This window comes from Micropterus salmoides, unplaced genomic scaffold (genome assembly GCF_014851395.1).
Source record: "Micropterus salmoides isolate LMB-PRFRI ecotype aquatic unplaced genomic scaffold, ASM1485139v1 Ms_hic_scaffold_16, whole genome shotgun sequence".
NCBI lineage: Eukaryota > Metazoa > Chordata > Actinopteri > Centrarchiformes > Centrarchidae > Micropterus > Micropterus salmoides.
The window spans coordinates 21,007,065-21,029,513 of NW_024040707.1; the positions used below are offsets into that span (position 1 = coordinate 21,007,065).

Sequence of the window (22,449 nt, forward strand, 5' to 3'; positions counted from 1 at the left end):
CGCTGTCTGACAGCTCACCTGCTGCCTCAAATTATAAGGAATGGGATGTTGCTGACGTCAGTGTCTTAACTTTACGCCAGCCAATAAAGTGACAAGATCGGTTCGTGTTTGGTAAGTTTGACTTGTCTTGTGAACTGCGGCTATCTCCAGTTTCATTCATATTTTCATGAATCCCTCACCTTGAATTACAAAAAAGACATCCAACATTTCAGATATTTTCAACTCAAGCGATACATTATAGGCTACTATCATCACGTGCAACACTTCTTTTTTTAAGCACACTACAGTACCGCTTTTAATTATTAGTCTTTTTTATTTTTACAATTTTACTGAAGAAAAACACATATCTAAAAAGTATGAACTCAAAAACACACAGGCCTATATGTTTTCTGGTCAGAAATGTCTTGTGTCATCATTAATACAGTGGCATTTTGTCATTACCTGTTCTACTTGGTGTAGTGGTTTGGCAGCTAAATTTAAGAACAAACTGCAGGTGATGCAAAACAATATTATTCACTATTTATGAAATGTCTCCCATCAAACTCTTGTTGGCAGTTGAGAATTTTAAATGGTAGGCCTGAAAGTACAGCTCAGGGAAGAACACCAAACTTTAAAAATGTACATTCCTAATGGCTATGCTCCTCAAAACTTGTATTCATAGATGACAATGGTAAACACTCAGCATAGCTATTATACGCTATTATACCAGTTGTTTGTGTTTCTGCAATTTTGGATTTGAGGGTTTTATTTTTACAAGTCTCTGTGTCCTCCTTTTCTCAGCATTGTTCTTTTGATCAACTGTTTAGTCATCGCCAAAGGTGATAGCTGTTCCTGTAATAATAAATAAAATAAAAGGGATAAAATAAAGTCAAATAAGATCGGGAAAGGCTGTCCTATAAAAGTATGTTTTAAGAAGGGACTTAAAAGAGTTCACTGACTCAGCCGACCTGATTTCCTCGGGCAGGCTGTTCCAGAGCCTCGGGGCCCTGACAGCAAACGCTCTGTCCCCTTTAGTTTTCAGTCGAGACTCTGGAACAGACAACAGACCTCTGCCCGAGGATCTCAAGGTACGTGCTGGTGCGTATGGGACTAAAAGGTCAGAAATATAACAAGGCGAGAGGCCATGAAGAGCTTTAAAAGTGATCAATAGAATTTTAAAGTCAATTCTAAAACATACTGGGAGCCAGTGTAATGAAGCTAAAATAGGAGTAATATGACGAGCCAATTCACCTTTAACCTATTTTGAGTGGTGTCTCACTGAGGACAGATCCTGGTTAGGCTGTTATATTCAATAAGATATATATACTTTTGTAAAGCTGCCTTGAAGGGCCTAATTTATAGTTTAGTTCCTATTGTGAAAGTTTGCTTTTGTTTGTCTGTTTACACAAGGCTGGCCCTGCTTACATAACAGAGATTGTTATATCCAGGAGGCAAAGTAAGTGAACTCGTCTAATTTGTCAGAGTTAAGCAAAGAGGAATGTCAGTGAAGAGTTCAACCTTGTTGAAGATGACGGTTTCTGTAAAGAAATTTGAAAAAGATTAGCTAAAATCATATACAGCTGTTAGTTCTCTGGGATGATATGATTTCCACAATGGACTTCGTAATGAGATTTTTTTTTGGTCAAGAATTAATCTTCAATCAAGCCAACATGGACAAGTTTCCCTACAAGTGCTTAATTCCAAAACAACTTGGCAAACCCCAAATGCTGAAGAAGATCCTGTAACATCATCGAAAACTCCAGAAGGGTTACAAAATGGACCTTGATGTTTGTTTGTTTTTTTCTTTTGCTCAAGTGATAGCAGATCCTGTAGTCATTTATAGCTGTGCTCTTTATGACAAGCCCACTCTAACTAATTCTGAATAGTGTTTCACTGAGGACAGATTCCGTTAACATGCGTTATATTCTAAAAAATATCTATACATTTATAAAGGTCTTGCGTAAAAGGGCTTTCTTATAGTTAAGATCCTATTGTTATAGTTTGCCTTAGCTTGCCTGTTGACACAAGGCTGGCCCTGATGCTTACATAACAGAGATCGTTATATCCAGGGGGCAAGGTAAGCAAAAACTCAGCAAACTGGTCAAACTTTTTAGGGCAAGGAATTTCAGCGAAGATCACAGACATGCTTCAGTTGACTGCAACAGTAAATAAATGTGATCTCAATGGGTAACTGTCAGACTAATCACTCCTAGAGCCACAGGTATAAAATTAAGAAAAGTGGCTGCAGTAGGCTATGGCACAAAACATCTGCATTACTGCCTTATTTCCCAAACACATCAACAACTATCAAAGACACAAGGTAAGGTTTTTACAGCAGACTTGATGTTTAACATCCGAAGGTATATAAATATAGAGGTTACTTAGAATTTTATATAGGCCTATTACAGATTTAAATACAAGTTTTAACAACATCACAGTATATTAATACAGGTAGTGAAGGGTACCCATCTGTATTTTTCAAGCTGGACCCTATTTTCTCATTTTTTGTTTCTATTTGTCTAATTGGGACATTAAAAAAAAAGGTTCAGTATTGAGCAAGCACTCAATGGTCTGCAGTGGGCAGCAGAGAAACAGTGCTGCAAAGTCACTCTTGTGGGCAGTTGTGCCCCGTCCTCCACTAAAGTGCTTGTGTTTGCCACTGACAGGCTCAGATTAGTACATTATGTAAATAAACCCTAAAGCGATTGACCTTAAGAGTAACATCCTTTTGTTAAACTAGAAACAGCTGCTACATCGCTCTCATCAAAGCCACCAAACTCCCTTGACAAAAACTGTAATTTTACCTTGCCAAACACAGAAATTGTTTGTTTTCTAACCCTTTAAAACACCAAACTTACACAACAAAACAAACAAATAAAAACACCAAAGTCACACAACAACACAAACTAACTGATTGAGGCAGTGGTAGAGGTAAAATTACTTTTTTTTTTTATCAATAGAGTCTGGTGGTTAAGTGAATGGAGCAATAAGGCAATTTATGGTAAAACAATAGGAAAAATGGGGGCCCAGGTTGAAAAATACCAAAGTTACCCTTTCAGTGTTAACAACTTTATTTTCTTTTGCATTTCTGCCTGGATTCCTCCTCATCTACTCACATTTCAATGTCTGACTCTCCATCAATATTTACTTAATCTGTTCTGCCTCACTGCAAGTTCCACTGTCCCCTACAAAAGACATGGGCTAGAACGTGTATTTTGAAAGGCTTAAAATAAACATAAACTTTTAAAATCCTACTATTTAATAATACTTAGGCATCAAATAAGCTGCATGCATGGTGTTTGAAATAAAAGCCTCAGTGTCATGTCGCCCCCCCCAAATATGAACTGTGTTAAAAAGTTGACTGGTCTGCACAGAGCCCTGACCTCAACTCCATCCAACACCTTTGGGATGAACTGGAACACTGACTGCGAACCAGGCCTTAGTGCCCAACATCAGTGTCTGACAAGGAGTGGAGGCTGTTGTAGCAGCAGCTGAGGAAGAAGTAGTCAAATCTTTTAATTTATTAGGCAGGTGTACATAAGATTATGACACCACTTGACTTTTGGCCACAGACAGTTGCTCTCTCCTTATCCTTCCTGACTGATTGTTCCCTGGTTTTGCATTTTGCTGGAGTCCTTGTCACTAATGGTAGCATGAGGCGTTACCTGCAGCTCATTCTAGTTGCATATGTAGTCAAGCTCCTCCAGGATGACACATCCATTCGCGCCATCGCAAGAAGGTTTTCTGTGTCTACCAGCACAGTCTCAAGAGCATGGAGGAGATACCAGGAGACGTGCCATTACACAAGGAGAGCTGGACAGGGCCGTGAAGGGCATCAACACAGCAGCAGGACAGGTATCTGCTCCTTTGTGTGAGGAGAAACTGGTGTCCTGGTCTCAGAAACAGACTCCATGAGGGTGGTATGACAGCTGGACATCCTCTAGTAGGATCTGTGGTCACTGCCCAGCACTGTGCAGCTCGATTGGCATTTGCCAGAGAACAGGTCTGGCAGGTCTGCCATTGGTGCCCTGTTCTCTTCACAGATGAGAGGCGATGGGTCAGTGATGGTCTGAGGAGGCATCTCCTTAGAGGGCCGCACAGACCTCCAAGTGCTACCTGCTGGTAGGTACAGGAATGAAATCCTCAGAGCCTTTGTCAGACCATACACTGGTGCAGTGGGCCCTGGGTTCCTTCTGGTGGAGGACAATGTCTGGCCTCATATGGCCAGAGTGTGTAGGCAGTTCCTGTATGACGAAAGCAGTGATGCCATTGACTGGCCTACACGTTCCCCAGACCTGAATCATATTGACAACCACTGGGATGTTATGTATCGGTGCAGCAGACACCGCAAAGTAGTGCCACAGACTGTCGAGAAGTACACTGATGACTGTATCCAGGTCTGGTAGGAGATCTCCCAGGACACCATCCACTGTTTTATCAGGGGCATGCCCAAACATTGGCAGGAGTGCAAACAGGCACGTGGGGGCCGTACACACTACTGAGTCCCATTATGAGTTGCCGTGATGAAAGTCACGCAAGTTGGATCAGCTTTTGATTTTCAGTGTGATTTGAATCCAGCCCTTAATTGGTTGGTGATTTTGGTTTCCACTGACCGTTGTTACATAATTTTACAATGTAAAATTGAATGAAATTGAATAAAATTCCCTGCAGATTCATCAGCTTCTTACTCGGTTTGGGAGTTGACTCTGCAACCTCAATGACGACCCTCTGTCTTTTCTTTCTGCCACCTTTTGCAGCTTCCTAATGAAATTGGTCAGAAACATTGTATTCTGTTCAATATTTAGAATAAACTAAATATTAGAATAAAATGAATGTATTCTTAAATGGACTCATTTTGTTAAAACTAACAAGATAACAGGTTAGAGTAACACTAACAATGTTGGATGACTGTTCCAAGCTATGGGACCAGTTGTATTCATGCTGAACTAGTAATCACATTATTTATTTATGGAGTGCAATTAAATTGCATAAAATAAAACACATCAAGGGAATCTAAGGAATCAAAAGAAACTATAGAGATTAACTGGCATTTGCAAAACCTATGTTGTTTTGCTTTGCTACATACATGTTTTCTTTGTACCTTTCATGCCGTATAAGCCCACGATTGAAAGAATTATATTGCAGTGACCTACTCAAATCAACATTATATTGACTTAATAGTGATGAACCCAATTCAGCTTTTTCACAGTGTACAATAAAATATGTTAAACTATTTCATACATCGAGATCTGACGTGTGATTTAAGTGTTGCCTTATTGTTTTTGAGTAGTGTATATCCCACCCACTGACAGATGCCATGGTCACGAGATAATCAGTGTTATTCACTTCACTTGTCAATCATCATAATGTTAAGGCTGGTCAGTGTATATATAAAATACAAAAATAACAATACTCACATAACATACAATAATACTTACTTTGCACCACTGTATAGCAGCATATTAATAGCCATGCTTTTAGAATGTGATATTCATCAGTCACATATGGGTGTGATGTCCTACCCACATATCTGGTGTAACGCCCTGTGGGGTCATGTGTGGGTGTGGCCTATCTCTCTCTCTTCCTTGAATGGAAGAGCTGATTGCAGTAACTCTGGGCACCTGGGCTAATTGCCCTGTAGAGTATTTAACGCTTTATTCTCATTCTTAGGGGCTGAGGACAGATGGACCTCTCTGCTAACTTGCCACCATCTGTTTCCCTCCACAGGTTCCACCTTTGCCTTGGTTTCTGGACATGCTTGCACTTTACAACACCCTCACACACATTTTCCATGCATCCATTATCCTGACCTGACTGAAACCACTGATGTTCATACCCCATACTTGTTCACCTTTACTTTGGCACCAGCCTTAATTATGTTTATATTGGTTTAAATAAACATATTTTGTTAAACTTCTACCATGGTGTGTCTCCCTGTTGTGACCTTTTGAGCCAGGTCAGAACACAGTATCATAGACTGGGTCTTGTTCTGTCACACTCTTCATGTAGGTGTCAACAATTGATAATTCACTTTGGAAAGACATTTTCACTTACTAATCCATCATAGTTCACACATCTTTCAAAACAGTAATTCATTGCCAATTACTTCAGTTTTGGAGGCAAAGATAAAAATATATTCTTTTAACACATTCACACACATCAGTGGCCAGAATTCTGAAGAAGGGTCTGATTATGACACTGCTCCAACAAAATGAAACTTTTGGTGATTAAAAAAAATAAAAAAATAAAAATCAGCATGACATTTTCCTCTAAAATCACCTTTAATAAAGAGGTCTGTGCTTCCACATATTTACAGGGTAAACTGTACCACAGATGGAAAAAAATACACATTGAAATTCATTAAATATTGAAATACTGAATTTCACTTGTATGGATGAAAAAATTGGTAACATTGTTTCTGCAGGATGAAAAAAAAAAGTGTTAAAATAATAAAGAAAACGCCATTAAAGAGAGTTTATCTTTTGGGCCAGTTATGCCGGAATCCTCTGCGGAGAATAAAAAAAAAAAAAAAAAGACAGAATGGTTAAAATACTGGGATGTTTGAATCTGAAGCAGCGAAACAATAAACCTCTTCTACTGTATACTGCATATGTTTACCTATCGGATTTTCCAGACATGTACGACATACTTCGGTTTCCAGCTCCAAAATTAGATTTTTGTCCCTTGGGAGTTTTCTGTTGGAAAAAATGTTCTAATTACTCAAGCAATTATCAAATATATATTGTTCAACAAACACAATTAAATAAATAAATACCTTTTTCTTAAAATCATGGGCCTGCCGGTTTGGATCAAACTGTGTGTTGTCCTTTGGTTTGGTACCTGTAAAAACAAAGGGTGTGCACTGATTTAACTGAATCTTTATAATGTAAAACTGTAACTGAATGTAAAAGTAAGTAGTGATTTGTGTAATGCGATGGCGGATAAATCTCATATGCATACCAGCAAAGACTTTGAGGTCTGTCTGAGTGTAGTCAAACGGCTTGAAGGTCTCTTGAGGAGGCGGTTCTGTCTTCTGGGGCGTCTCTGCAGATTTCATCAGCTTCTTACTCGGTTTGGGAGTCGACTCTCCAACCTCACTGGCGGCCCTCTCTCTTTTCTTTCCGCCGCCTTTTGCAGCTTCCTGAAATTGGTCAGAAACATTATATTCTGTACAATATTTAGAACAAACATTTTAATGAACTAGTTCTTGAATGGTAAAGCTAACAAATTGGATCACTGTTCCAATCTATGGGACAAGTTGTATTCATGTTGAATTAGAAATCAAATCGATTATTTATGGTGGGCGAATAAACGTGCATAAAAATAAAACATATAAGGAATTAAAAAGGGAACTATAAAGAGACTGATATTAACTGACATTTGCAAAACCTATTTTGTTGTGCTTTGTCACATACTTGATGCATTTCTTTGTACCTCACTCAATTTCATTCTGTATAGGCCTCCGATTGAAAGAATTATATTGCGGTGACCCACTCAAGTCAACATTATATAGACTTATTACTGATGAAACAAATTCATATTTTGCTGCCATCTACAGGTTGGAAGTTTCACTTTGCTTTAGGCTCTGCAGCATTAAGTTGTTACTTCTCTGTTGACTGAATCCAGTAGACCAAACCTGTAGAAGAACACTCTTTTAATTCTTTTAATTTTATATCACAGTAATGGTATATATTATGACTAGATTAAATTAAGATATGGTTTAAAATAACCATAACGTAATTTAACATTTGATAATATCCCTGTTTTCTTGTCACTATTCTCCTGCTGTGGTTGGCAAACCAGCTCAGAGGTGCAGTACTGCCACCAACTGTTGTTCTTACGTCACGTGAGAACGTGGTAAGCAGACATGCTGCCCAAATCACATTACCTTGTGAGGAAAATAGATTTGTGAGATTAAGTGAGAATCATGATATCACAAGAGAATCCAGATCTGATTTGCTACATAGCCCTATGGCAAGAGGTTTTAACATTCATTCTTTAAAACTTACTAGTCGCTATTTAAAGCTACTAGTACTCATTTATTACTTACTAGTAACAATTAAAATCTTAATATCAACAAGCCATTTTACAAGTCATTAATGAAACTAGTAACCAAAGAAAATGTATTTGTAAGAATTCAAATGTTAGAAGTATCTAATGGATTAGTTACCAGTAACTAAAAATTAAGTACTAGTATCTAATCAATTATTACTAACAAAAGGGGAGTTGTTACTAGTAGATAATGGAATAGTTACTAGGAACTAATAAATAAGTACTAGTAGCATTTAAATAAGACATAGGACCCACATGGAGAAATCAAATTCCTGTGACTGACAGATGTTTATGCAGCCCTTGATGGGTAGATTTACATACTCTGGTGTCACAAAGAGCTCCTGAAGAAATGACTGATTATAGAATTTAAGCAGTATTAGTATTGTTACATGGCAAATCAAACAAGTTATGAATAATGATGCAGAGACAAGACAAAAAGGAGGCATCTTGTACTGTCACACACCTTTTAATGGACTTATTAATTAATTATGCACAGCATTTTTAACAGCTTTTGACCTATTAAATCAGGGAAAAACACCCACGCTGAAGTCCAAATTATTTGCATAAATGTATACACAGCTTTTATAGATCACTTCCTCAAGAGATTTCTCAATCAGGAGATGGATTTAGTAGGTAAGCTTATGTAATTTTAGCATTATTTCAAATCTGCTATCACACAATCCCTGCAGTTGGTTTATTTGCTTTCATGTCACAAGCGAACCGCACCAGAGTCCCTTGGAGAACGTCTCGGGTTACGTATGTAACCCTGGTTCCCCGAGAAGGGGAACGAGACACTACGTCGGTTACGACACTATGGGAACGCCTCTAGGCGTAGCAGGTCTGACCGTGAATGAAATCACTCCAATCCTATTGGTTTGTTGCTAGAACGGTAAGGTGTGACGGAATAACCGGAGGAGTATAAAGCACACCTGTACACACTCATCATTAGCTTAAACTATGAAGCAGGCGCTTCAGGCGGGGAGAGAGGTGCGGCGGGCCGACGCAGTGTCTCGTTCCCCTTCTCGGGGAACCAGGGTTACATACGTAACCTGAGACGTTCCCCTTTGAGGGAACTCGAACGGCGTCGGTTACGACACTATGGGAACGAAATACCCACTAAACCGTGCCGAAAACCCCGCCTGCCCCAGTGTGCAATAAAGTGGCACGACTAAGAGGAGAGTGCACGAGTGCCAGGTGCCGAAGGAAGGTCAAGACTGTAAAACCGAATGAATGTGTGCGGAGTGGCCCAGCCAGCCGCTACACAAACATCCTGCAAAGAGGCCCCGGAAAGGAGGGCTCGAGAGGCCGCCATGTCTCTGGTAGAATGAGCCCTCACAGCCACAGGTGAAGGCAAACCGCGCACCTACCTGATAGGCCAGGGAAATAGTCTGAACAATCCAGTTGCTAATAGTATGTTTGGATGCAGGGAGCCCAGCCCTGGGGGACCCAAAACACACTAGCAGCTGGTCAGCCTTCCTCCAACGGGAGGACCTCAGAGTGTAAATACTCAGTGCTCTGACAGGGCAGAGCAGATGAAATCTCCCGTCCTCCGCCGTCACATGAGGTGGAGGATGAAATGCCTGCAGCACTGTGGACCCTGCCGCACAAGAAGGCACTTTAGGGATATATCCTGGACGAGGGTGCAGGATAGCCCTAATATTCCCCGGGGCAAACTCCAGGCTTTGCGGGGAAACCGAAAGCGCTTGGAGATCCCCCACCCTCCTCAGAGAGGTGATAGCAAGGAGAAAGGCCATCTTGAGGTTCAAGTGCTTAGCCTCAGCTGACTCCAGGGGTTCGAAGGGGGCCTCAGCCAACACCCCAAGAACCACCGCCAGATCCCAAGTGGGAATCTTGGACCGAGTCGCAGGTCTCATCCTCCGGGCACCACGGAGGAAACGTACAACCAAGGGAAGTTTCCACAAAGACCCCTCCCTCAGAGGGGCGTGGAAAGATGAAATAGCTGCCACGTACACCTTGAGGGTGGAAGGGGAAAGACCAGCAGAGAAGCGACACTCTGCTTCCTCTCCCCTCGGTAGGAGCTCGTAGAGGGAAGGGACCTACGCCTGGCAGCCTCAGCTGCCTTGGGTCCAGACCGGCGAGGGAGGTACTGGCGGAACGCTTCGCCCTGCGTCTTAACGTGCTGAAACCGATCCACCACCGAGTCCACCGCGTCACCGAAGAGGCCCGCCGTGCTCACCGGTGCACCGAGGAGGAAGCTCTTATCCTTTCTCAGATATGCCCGCGAGGTTGAGCCATAGGGGACACTCTGTGGCCACCAGAACCGACATGGAGCGGGCTGTTTCTTTGGTGGCCCGGAGAGACAGGTCTGTGGTTCTGCGAAGCTCCGCCAGATCTTCCTCAGAGGGACCCCCCCGCTCTGAACCATCTCCTGTAGCAGGTCGGCTTGGTAGGCTTGAAGCACCGGCATGGTGTGCAAGCTCGCACCTGCCTGGCCCGCTGCCATGTACGCCTTCCCCACGAGCGTAGATGTGGTGCGACATGGCTTGGAGGGTAACGCCGACTTCTCCAGGGAGGACGCAAGTCGAGGGGAGAGATAGCTCGCAAGCGCATCCTCCACCTGAGGCATCCTCCCATAACCTCGGTCCCTAACCCCCATCACATTACTGTAGTTCAGTGATTGGGGTGTGGAAAGCCGTGTAGAGAAGGGTCTGCCCCATGATTTACTCAGTTCATCATGTAAATCAGGAAAGAATGGCGGAGACCGGCGTGGAGGTGGCGCGTGGTGCTTAAGAAACCTTTCATCAAGCTTACCACTAGCCTGTTGTGTCTGCTCCTCCTGTGGCCAGTTGATGTTGAGCTTAGCCACGGCTCTAGTCACCACCTCCAGCAGCTCGTCGTAGTCGGGCGCCACCTGATGACGCCGCCCCGACACCCGGAAGTCATCGTCCACTATGCTGAGCACGTCCACCTCCTCGGAGTCGGATTGCTGCAGCGTTTTCCGGATCCAAACCACGAGCGGGAGAATCTGAGAAACGGGCTCCCGAACGAGGAAAGGAAGCGTTGGAGCCAGCGGATGAAGGTCGGGAAAAAGCCCCAGCCGTCCCGAAATCCTCCGACAGATCACACTGTGAACCCCATGAGTGAAGCCGCCGGGCCACCTTAGCATCTGGCCATCCTCAGAAAAGAGAGCCATGCGGGACCTCAGTACCCGCATGGAAAGGGCTTCGCAATGGCTGCAGGCAGCCCCCTCGAGAGCTGCACGGGCGTGCTCCATCCCCAAACATGAGACACACATCTCATGAGAATCTCCATCTGTGATGTACCGAGGGCAAGAAAAAACACACCTTCTGTACTTCTGATTGCCGGACATGCTGGTAGACTACTTCTTCAGGTAAGAAACACTGCTTGTAGGACTGGAGCTTTCTTCAAACAACATACAGAGCGCCTGCTGAATAGAAAAAAGCTAATGATGAGTGTGTACAGGTGTGCTTTATACTCCTCCGGTTATTCCATCACACCTTACCGTTCTAGCAACAAACCAATAGGAATGGAGTGATTTCATTCACGTTCAGACCTGCTACGCCTATAGGCATTCCCATAGCGTCGTAACCGACGCAGTTCGAGTTCCCTCGAAGGGGAACACTCTTTTCAAAGGGTCTAAGGGTGTTTGTTTTTTTTTGTCCGCATCAGAATTCGATTGATAGCTTTTACATCAGCCCAAACAAACTGCACTAACCGGGCTAATGCCCCAGGGTTTATTTTACGCGATCCGAACAGCTTGTGTAAAAGCACTCAAACTTACTTAATTTAACATAATGACAGTTTTGATGCAACTGTTGGTTAACAGGATACAGAGAAAAGAGAACACCAGTGATGTTGGAGCCCAGTCACAGCACACATGCGTCATGATACTGATCCTAATATCAGTCCAGTAGAAGCTTGAAAAACCACAAAGCTTTCTTTCAAACTCAAATCAGACAAGAAAACTTCACTGCCAGAGTGTTGGCTGAAGCTGGCAGCTAGCCAGCACCGCCAATATTTGCCTGCAGTTGGCAGGTTTACTAGTGTTACTTTCAAGTGCTGCTGCCAACACCTCCGACGATAATGCGTGCCGTCAGGCGGTGCCAACATACTTATTTGAAGGCGCCTTTTCAGCAGGGAGCACCTAAAACCAACTTTTCACTTAAACCATCATCATACAACGGATTTCTGTGTGCACTAGCGACTGACGGCTGAAGGCTCACACAGTGAAAGGCAGAGTGGAAGTGTTGCCACCAACAGGGACAGAAGCGAGAGTCAAACAGTGGTGACCGTTCTTGTTCTCTTGCGTGGACAGAGGACGAATACACAGACTTGTGTCTAACTGAGCATTTAAAGCAGAGAGGAAAACACCATGTGGTGCCAAGAACGTGTATAAGTAACCAAGTGGGATGGTGCCGAGCAATACCCCAGAGAGACCGGACAAGCAGGAAGTGGGCTTTTGGGCAGACAGTAGCTATTGATGCTCCCTAGGAGGACAGAAAAGCGTTTGATGAGTGTCTCTAATGCTCCTATCCCATGCTGTGTGTTCTTCGTCCCCAGGCACATCATGTGACAGATATAAATATTAAAATGCCGCTGACATGCCGATGCTGCAGAGTGGCAGCGGTGGCTCCCTCGCTTGTGAGTCACCATATTTATGTGCAGAAATACAAGCCATGTCTTAAGAAAATGGGGGGCATTGCAGAGGGTTAAAGTGGCTAATAAAGCACTATATTTAATATCCCGTGGCAGGCTCTTGGGTGAATATAACAAAAATTTCCCATGGATTTGTACTTTGCCCAACAGGGACATCAACAGTGAAGTTGACAGAGTGCACAGAGGAAACTGAAGAGTGCAAATGACTCACCGCTGCTTGCTGGCGGACAGTGGCAACGTTCTGGAGAGACTCCTGGTAGCTCTGTTTCACCTTGTTTCTTTCCTCTGCAGAAATCAACATTAAAATACAATAACGAACATTACTGTAAACAGCGTGACTTTACAGCACGTTAGTACCCACATTACCTGCCACTTTCTTTTTGTGTTCCTTTGCTTCTTCCTTTGCTTTCCTCTTGGCCTCCAGCTCCTTCTGTTGCTGCTCAATACTCTGCAGTTTCCATCTTTTACTAATCTGTCAATTGGTGAACATTCAAACATAGTTAAGAGGAGAACACAAATAAGTCTGAATATACATGAATGTATGGAGCTCTTGGATTACCTCAAATATTTTTGAAGATGGGTCAAACTTGGCATTCTTGTTAACGTGCACATCGCTGGAGGGTAAATACTGAAATCACAAGGATGGTTGAATATTGTGTGTCCAGCTGAATAAAATGCTGAGGGTTAATAACTGGTCATCTCTTACCATTCTGAAAGGGTTTTCAAAAGACTCAATGATACGCCTGGCTTTCATTTGAGCCACATTGAGGGACTCTTGGTCAGTCTGTGTTTCTGTCTCCTTCAAAAGGAATCAGAGTTCTCACATTAGGCATCACAGTTCACATACCAAGCGACTGGCTGAATAAAGTAAACTAAGAGTTGATCGCTACCTCAAACAGTGTGATTTTAGCTGATGCCGTGATAGCACTTGCTTTCTGTACATCAACGTCCATTTTGTGATCCTCATCTGAGAAGAGGATCCCTTGTTTAACAGGCAGCTCTGGAAAAAAAGAAACACATTTGTTCAAGGCCTAAAATATTTAAAATCACCAGGATAATGCGCAACATGTACGAGCATCAAGCTCACCGTCAGGAGAAATGGGCGGGAGATCGCTCTCAGACACCCTGGATGTATCATGTGGACCAAACAAGGTGACCTCCAGCTGCAAAATTATACAAGATCACATTTATTTGACCCCATTTATGGTTTCTTCAACAACTTCCGAATGCGAACACTAAATCTTCGATGTTGCTTAATGTTTTTAACCAACCTTTTTTATGGGTGTGAGTCCCTTCTTCTTTTGTGCTGCAATCTCAGCCTGTGCAGAAAACATTGCAATGTTTGACTGATTAAGGCACCTCCGTTGACTTGACAGCGCCAAGACTGAAATTACACCACTGACAAACAACATTATATCTGCTGCCGCTTATGTTTCCTCACCTTAAGGAGAGGCATTTCTCTCGCTTGCTGCACTAACAAATGGAGCTCATTGACCTGCTGCCTCACAAGCGGGGGTACAGGGTTACAGCAGGCAATGATGCCCTGGGGCTCTCTGAGAAGATAAATGACAAAATACTGTGCCGGGGGTTATGAATACAAAAGCACAAAATCCACCTGCACTGAAGTGAGAACAACACTAAACATTAATCCAAATTTAAGAGGGAGAGCTAATCAACTTACTTTGGCAGCTCCTCAGATATCTTGATCATCATATGCGTAGGCAGGACATATCTTAAACACACAAACAACACTATATTAAAACATGTCAAGACAGATGTCAAAAGACTACCAATGATTCTACAAGCAGGGAAATTGTCACAAAAACATGTGGGTTGCAAAATCTGGCTGGGCACGAACTATAAATAGGAAATCAGCTCTAGCAGATTTCCACAACAGCAAGTCCATCCGTTTCCGAACAGCCTACCCGGTGCTTTCATCTTCCTGCCTGGCCAGCTTGTCCCTCCAGGCAAACAGCAGTCTGAAGGCAGTGAGCTGCTGGGTGTTAAAAGACCTTTTCTGCTTCCTCTGCAGCTCCAAATAGGACTCCTCTGTGTATATGGGCTTCACATATTTCTGTATGGAAGGAGGATGGTGGAAGTTGAATCGTGACAAATGTCAGAAAATGCAGGAGATAATGGTGTGGAAATTTTTAAATATGAAACTGAGCAGCTATTGGAGACAGAAGAGTGGAATAATAGAATAGAGGTTGATTTTTAAGTGTCAATTTAATCTTTATGATGTATGAAGTGAGTGTTGTGCTCACCTTCAGGGAAATGTCTTTGCTCTTGTTCCAGACATTCTGCAGCAGGCCAGGCTGCCCGTGGTTAAAGTCCAACAGCTGCACCCTCACACAGTCGTAGATGTAAAGGAGGTAGTGGGTGTCTGTGCGGGCATACTGCACCATCTCATCAGGCAAGGGGCTACGGGGCCAAGTTATGGGACATTTTATACTTCAACTGCCAAAAGTCAATATATTTTCCAAGTTTTTTTTTTGTTTGTTTTTTTAGGAGTAATATCACAAACAGTCTGAACTACATGATGGGTTTTTTTTTTTAAAAAAAAAGGAACACCATCCCACATTTGAACCTAAACAAAAACTGCAAAATTAAGCATTCAATGGCTCAGTCATGAGTCCGTACCGAATCCTCCAGTCAGCCAGCTGGTAGCGTTTGTCCGAGTCCACGTTGCAGAAGTGTTTGAGCAGGTGGTCGAGGGAATGTCTGGCCAGGTTCAGAGCTCGGCTGGCCTGGTGTGTGTCAAAAAGGTTGACGACATACAAGCCGAAGTCCCTCTGGAGCCACTCGATGTCAGAGTCGGAGCCGTGAAATACCTGAGAACAGGAAAAAAACACATTCAGTCGAAAGCTCCTTGGTGTGGTACCAACTTTTTTTCTTTTTTTTTTTTTTATTGCTTAGATACAGAAAATATTTGAACCAAAAATATTAAAGCCTGGGGGTCACACCGTGTGACATTTATATCATTTGGATTATTTCCACAGATCTCTTAGTAGTTCATGCCCACGCACCACACTTACTCACAGGTATCCTAGTGAGTGAGTCATCGTGGTTCCCACACACCACAGGACACACGCCAACTTTATTAAAACATAACAAAACTGTGGGGCTCCGAGGCATCTTAAAGAAATCCTGGCTCAGAAGTTTCAAGATTAAATCTTCACAAACTTATCAGCACTATAGTGGTGGAGATTTTTCTTCTCCAGGTTCCTACCCAATTTCAATAGAAGATAATTCGACTGTTCAGATGCAACCAGTTCATAAGACAGTCTGAGCCAGCATCAATTTCATGCGCTTAAAAAAAAATATTCCCTTGGGGACATTTTAATTGCTGAGATTTAGGAATGCGATGACACAGCTAAACACAGCTTTATGACGCAAACCAATACTGCAAGCGGAACAAGTGGTCAGACAACTAGACAGGTTTCCTTTAAACACCCCCCAGTTTAATTATCTAAACCACTTAATTGGAAGTAAAACCTAAAGGGAAAGCACCAGAAATATCTGCCATAAGTGCCCACTGCATTGTAAAGCTCTTTGAGCACATAACTACTATGTGTGTCCAATTGTTCAAAGTTGAACCAGCAGGTAGCTCAGCGAGATATACTGAGATTTTTTACAGACAGATTGTAACTTTACCATCTTCATTTTCAGTGAAGTGGTTTAGTTAACACAATGTGCGTATTTACAATCTGTGGTAAAGCTGTGTCTAATAGAGTTGCCTTGCTCTCAAATTTTAATGATAAAGCTGCTGAATGAATTGTTCACTCATAACAGAGGGCACATAGGAATGGTGGAGACAGCCACACAGACCACTCAGTGGCCCTTTCTGAAAACAAATCTAATTTAAGACTTTGCAATCTCATCTTTCCTTTAGCATGTGGAACCTTTACATATAAAACAACATCTGTTACATTTAAGCCCTTGCCAATCGAGTTCACAAAATGCTGATTAAATGCCAGGTAAATGTCTGTATTCGCAGTACATTCGAGTTTTTAAATAAGTGTAAGTGGCAACTTTCCCACTCTGGCGAACAGTTAATGGTGCGTTTTATGTCAGCCAGCAATGACTGGGGAGGGGACGTTTATTAGTGAGAATTGTTTATTTTGTTTGTTATGATTGTATAGTTTGCGTTTTTGTGCTTTGGCAACATCATAGTGTATGCAGCGATGCCAATAAAGTCAATTTAATTTAAACTGAGATGAATCAACTCTCTCTCTACATGGCTCTGGAGCATTAGCGACGGAGTAGGCTTAAAGCAACTAGCAGTACGGCAGAGAGGAAAAACCTAAGAAGCATCCAATAAAAGTTTCTGATCCTCCAGACGAAAAAAAAAATAAAAAAAAAATAGAAACTTGCCGTTCAGAGGAAGGATTACATAAAAAAAAAAAGGTAGGACAAAGACAACCATTGGTGTGGCTGAAGAGAAGAGAACAGAAGGGACTGGGGGCAGACATGGATGTCATGTTAATGCTCTTGGACAGTAGGGCTGGGTATCGTTTAAAAATGTACGATACCAAAACCAGTACCCTTAAAGTGATAACAATTCCAATAGAGTACTTCATTCGATACCCTGGTTAATATGCCACCTGATGAAGCCATAGTATTTGATTGATATTATTTTTTTGTTGACATGGACAAGCAATGTGATCTATTATCTTGTTTTTTTATTGTTTGAAACATTATGGAAAAATAATGGAAAATTGTGTCAGATCACTCCATATCCTAATTAGGTCATCCACACACAATCAGAGTGAGGAGGAAATATACAAAAAAAAAAAAGAAGAAAGAAATAAGTTAAGTTTTTTTCCGTTTCTTGATAGCCAACCGTGAAGAATAATACCATCACTGCTGGGGGGTGGGGGGGGGGGGGACCAATGTTCCACACTGCAGGTTTAAGTCAAAGAAGAGGACACCAGAACAAATGATTCGCGGTGCCGTTCCTTTACCTTGACAATAGACGGGTCAGTGAACGCCTCATTCAGGACGTACATCTCGTTGCGTAGCTCTAAGGTGTCGATAATGAAGTCCTCTTCTCTGGTGGAGATCTGCATCAGACAGGTGAGTCCGAGGAAACTCCTGTAGGAATGGTGCTGCGACGGAGGACAGAGGGTTAACATAACTTCTGCTTCTACACAACAACCTAAAGGTTGTACTGGCTCACATTATATAGGTCATATAGGATATTGTGCCCACTCCAAGATTTTGTTTAAAAATCCCGTACCTCAAGGTCCACTGCAAATTCAGACAATTTGCACAGCTTCTCATTCAGAGCTACCAGATCCTCTAGTGCATCAATGAAGGACAGGTTGGTCTCTGCCATTGGTTTGTACATCTAAAAATAATCCACAAACAACTGATTTAGTAGGGGCCTAACCAACAATGAGGAGCTCATATTGTAGCATCACAGTAACTTGCCTGTGGTTCTGGCTTAGACAGAAGCATTTCTGGTATTGTAAGGTGATCCAATTCATATTGGTATGGGTGTGCAAACCTACATGGATCAAAATCATATGTTAAGATGGACAACGAGAAATAGGATACTAATAATTGATACTACGCAAGTCTTACATGTCTTCTACATGTTCCTGCGTTCTCTGCTGGTGAATGAAATCAGCCAAGGCAGCTGGTACATCAAGGTCCTCAGGTCTTTCCTTACGGATCTGTTTGTTGGTGAAATCTATGATTGGAGAGCAAGAGAGCAAATAGGTTGCACATGTTAAGGAGTCACGGTTAAATGACTCTTATGAAAACAACAGATGGGAAGAACATGAGAGTGAGAAGTATGTCTTACAAGAAGGAAGAGGCTTTATGGCATTGGGCTTGATGAAGATCTTGGGGATAAATGGTGTGTTGCTGTTGTCGACCTTTTCCTTGAATTTCAGCTGCGGCCGCGCAACATTCTTGGCGTGGAGCAGTCGGAACATCTCAGAACGACTGCCAGAGCCTGAACCCTGACCAACAAAAGTATTGTTTTCCAAAATAAATTTTTCTTATTTTAAGTGTTCCAAAAAGAATCCAAACAACTTTCTAGCGTTTTAAGTACTTCAATGCCAGGACTGGCACATAATGTTTAAGCTTGAACACAGCCCAAAAAACTGGCATCTGCAGTTTAAGAGCTGAGAGGTTAATTAGCCAACCTTGCGATTCCAGCTGGAAACGACAATCTTGGGAGGCTGAAACCCTGCAGGCATGACAGGCTGCTGGCTCCGGTTCACCCCGTCAGCTTCATCAAGAAGAATCCCCTGGAAATCGGACACAAGAGCTCGGTTGGTTTGCAAAGACTCTTTTTATGAAGAAATCTGTAGAACAACAATGCTATAGGTCAATACCACTCTCTCGAGGATGACGTCGTTCGAGTCAACAACCAAGTCAAACCTCTCCTCCAGCCCTGTCAGCTTGTTCCGGTCCCTCATGTGAGATCTGCAGCCGTGGTGCTGCATTAACTGACTCATGCTAACACAGGAGAAAGAAAAAAAATGTATTTACCTTTTTTGAGAAATAACAAGTGGCAGGTTACCCAGCAAATCCACTCTTCCATTTGCATGTCTGAGGCTTCATCACAGACTTTAAATGGATTACGAGAGTGAAGTAGCAGTGTGTGGTCAGATAATGCAAAAACTGGGGTCACATGACACCACTAGAATCGATTTTCTCTCCATCTCCTAGGGCACGACAACACAACATTGTTTCTCTTGACAAACTGTGCAAATTCACATGTTTACATTTGGCAAAGGTGAGCTTTTCCGTGCGAATGTGCTGGAGGTCCACAGCTCCTGACAAAAACTCATTCTTGAATTTGTCAGTTGCATGGGTTTTAAAGTAAGCGTATAAGAGGAGGAGCGAACGCTGGCAGAAACAGGTCGAAGTCCTACTGAGGCAAAACTCAAAGGAAGCATCGACATACTATATACTCACCAGTAGAGTTGCAACAATTAGACGATTAGTCGTCAACTATTAAATTAATCGGCAACTGTTTTGATAATCAATTTATTTATTTAAAGAAAAAAAATACAACTTTCAAATTCTCTGATTTCAGCTTCTCAAATGTGAATATTTTCTGGTTTCTTTACTTCTCTGACAGTAAACCGAACATATTTGGGTTGTGGACTGAAGACGATATTTGAGGACGTCACCTTGGGCTTTGGGAAACACTGATCAACATTTTTCACCATTGTCCGGACCTAACAACTAATTGATTTATCGAGAAAATTATCAACAGGTTAATTGATAATGAAAATAATTGTTAGTTGCAACCGTACTCACCAGTGCAAGAGCTTATCTCCTTGACTTTCACAGAACTCCTGGAATCCCGGGAAGCTCCTATAGAAATCATATTCATCCCCTGCTTGAGGCAAGGCGGCGGATGCTTTGGTGGCGGATAACACAGCACCAAATCCATACTGCAGAGGAAGGACAATGCTATTTGTCAATACTTCTTGACAGGATTTCAATCAAATCAAATGCTGTACAATCAACTTATGGCAATGTCTAACGTCACAGTTCACAAGTGACTTTAGTTTCCATGAGGCACTTCATTTGTGCAGTGGACAAATAAGACTAATACAACAATCACAGACAACCACAGCACAGCCATAGTGCTAGTGTTAGTTAACAGGTGGGGACAGGGAACAACACTACATCTATAGCCGCTCAGCTTTTCAATTAAAAACAAGATTACAGTGACACATGTCGGTTGCACAGCTTATCTTTTAGTTTATATTTCACAAGTGTTAAGATAATTGGCAATGCCCCGTTTTAGCTACATATCTTGTAAAAACAACAACAATCTGCTGCTGACAGCTTCTAAAATTTTTGTTTGTTAACTTTCACGTTCCTCCGTTCACAGCCATCACTTTTGCAAGCTAACGTTAACGTTAAGTTAAATAGCTTTGAGTTCAGTTACATTGCTTCAGCTTTGGGGCTGTTGATCCAAAGTGAGTCATTTTAAACCATCACTTTCAGATATGTCAATATTTTTTGACGAAACCATTAATCGACATATTAGTCCAATATGCAAATTTGCTACAAGTAAACTAAACTCACATGAAAACATTTTAACTTGAATCACTTTTTTTTTTTTAAAGCTAATGTTAAATAACACACCAAAGAGGCTCAACTCTCGTGTTGCCGACCATTACCACGCCAATTACTTGAATAAACGTGAAAAGAGATCCTGTGTCAACACATAGCTGTGCGTGTTTTCTACCTAATTTATAATGTGTCTGCAGCTCTAGCCAACAAGCGCATCCACGTTGCGCACCTGAATGCTAGCCTGAACTCAAAACCTCTGCGTCCAGCTCGGTCAGTTCACTTACTTTAACAAAGGCGTCCACATCTTTAAAACCGGGACACAGGTCGTCTCTTTCCTCGTCGTTGGTGTCTGAATTTGTGTCTTGAAGGCCACTGTTTGTGGAATCATTGCTCTTTGAGGAAGCCATCGTCTAGTTTGATACTGTGTACATGTGAGCCGCAGGAAACAGCCCCTTTCCTTAACGTTTTCTTCTGAGCCCCTGGGACGGACGCAGAGGGGGTACAGCGCCACCTAAAGGTGTGGAGGGGACCGCCCGCAGAAGGACGGACTACATTTTCTAAAATTTATTGACATCTTATCGGACATATTGCTACATGACAATATGTAAAAGGATAGGTTTGTTCATAAAATGTATAACTTTTATTTTATATATCTGTAACATTACAGATCTTCTTTATTTTAGTGTTGTGTCAGACTGAGCTCCAAATCAAGACTGGTCATGAAACTTAGCTTTTTTCCACTGCATGGCCAGGCTCTGGCCATCAGAGTACTTATTCTATGCAGCAACACTGCAGACATGGCCTTATCTCCCCCTGGCTCACCCACCCAACCTGAGAGTGTTGCACCAGGATGCTGGTACCATGAGGGGGCAGTGTTGACATTTGCAATCTGCAGCAGCTAAGCCACAGAACCTGCTCTCTATTTTTGAGGATATGGGGAGAAGTAATATGCACCAATCACGTCTTAAATCTTAACCATATCTGAATCCAAAGCAGTTTTCAGCAACAGAGGTGATACTGTGGGTATACTAAATACGTAACACCGTCCCTTTAGAGTCTGGTGTAAAAAGCAGTAGCCTAGTGATTGTGATTCAGTGGTCAATAGCATGTGAAGAGCCATTGCCTAAGTATTGACACACCAGCTCATTATGGATGATCTGTGGTGTGTAGGGAGAAACCTCTCTTTTCTTCACTTCCCCTTCCTATTGATCTCTTCACAGGGTCTTCTTATTATCTTAAAAGCATCTCTGCAACACTGGCACAATCAATATTTCACAGTAGCTTTCCATATCATTCCGTTGTTTTAGTGGAAGGTATCTGAACATCAGCAGATACATGTTCTAATAATCCAAAGAAATGGATCAGTATTCTTTGCAAAGGCTACAGTACAAAGCCAACTGCTTGAGTTTTAGATTGTCTATTCTTTCAAATATTGCATTTGATAGTTATATTAGAAACATTAGATCGTGTGTGATCCTTATTATTTCATAAATCAATTAGTGCAGTATATGCAGAAAAAAACCCTTTTTGAATGTGTTATCCACTGCATCTGACATCAACGTTGCCATTTACTCTCATTTATATGCTTTTTTGATAACATTATGCATTTTATAGCTTTGATGGTGCCCCAAGGCGCCACTCAAATTCCTCCTGCAGTAAAAGACACTAAAACTGCTGATGCTGAAAATGACACCATGCCACACATAATTCAAAGAAATCCAAGAGAAAATC

At 42.1% G+C, this 22,449-nt stretch overlaps 1 protein-coding gene across 1 annotated transcript; it reads right to left on the bottom strand.

Annotated features, from left to right (window-relative positions):
• Positions 1-6,241: 6,241 nt before the first annotated feature.
• Positions 6,242-21,173, bottom strand: exosc10 (exosome component 10). The gene is made up of 25 exons (XM_038723492.1): positions 21,003-21,173; positions 19,951-20,087; positions 19,017-19,140; positions 18,825-18,929; positions 18,479-18,638; positions 18,256-18,364; positions 18,103-18,178; positions 17,909-18,019; positions 17,634-17,777; positions 15,310-15,500; positions 14,934-15,090; positions 14,595-14,743; positions 14,351-14,401; positions 14,111-14,222; positions 13,941-13,988; positions 13,757-13,832; positions 13,560-13,669; positions 13,376-13,468; positions 13,229-13,297; positions 13,036-13,141; positions 12,881-12,954; positions 6,940-7,120; positions 6,755-6,819; positions 6,598-6,674; positions 6,242-6,485 (listed from the first exon to the last, which is right to left on the bottom strand). The coding sequence occupies exons 1-25, from the start codon at positions 21,123-21,125 to the stop codon at positions 6,455-6,457; spliced, it is 2,679 nt and encodes an 892-aa protein (XP_038579420.1). The 5' UTR covers positions 21,126-21,173; the 3' UTR covers positions 6,242-6,454.
• Positions 21,174-22,449: the final 1,276 nt, after the last annotated feature.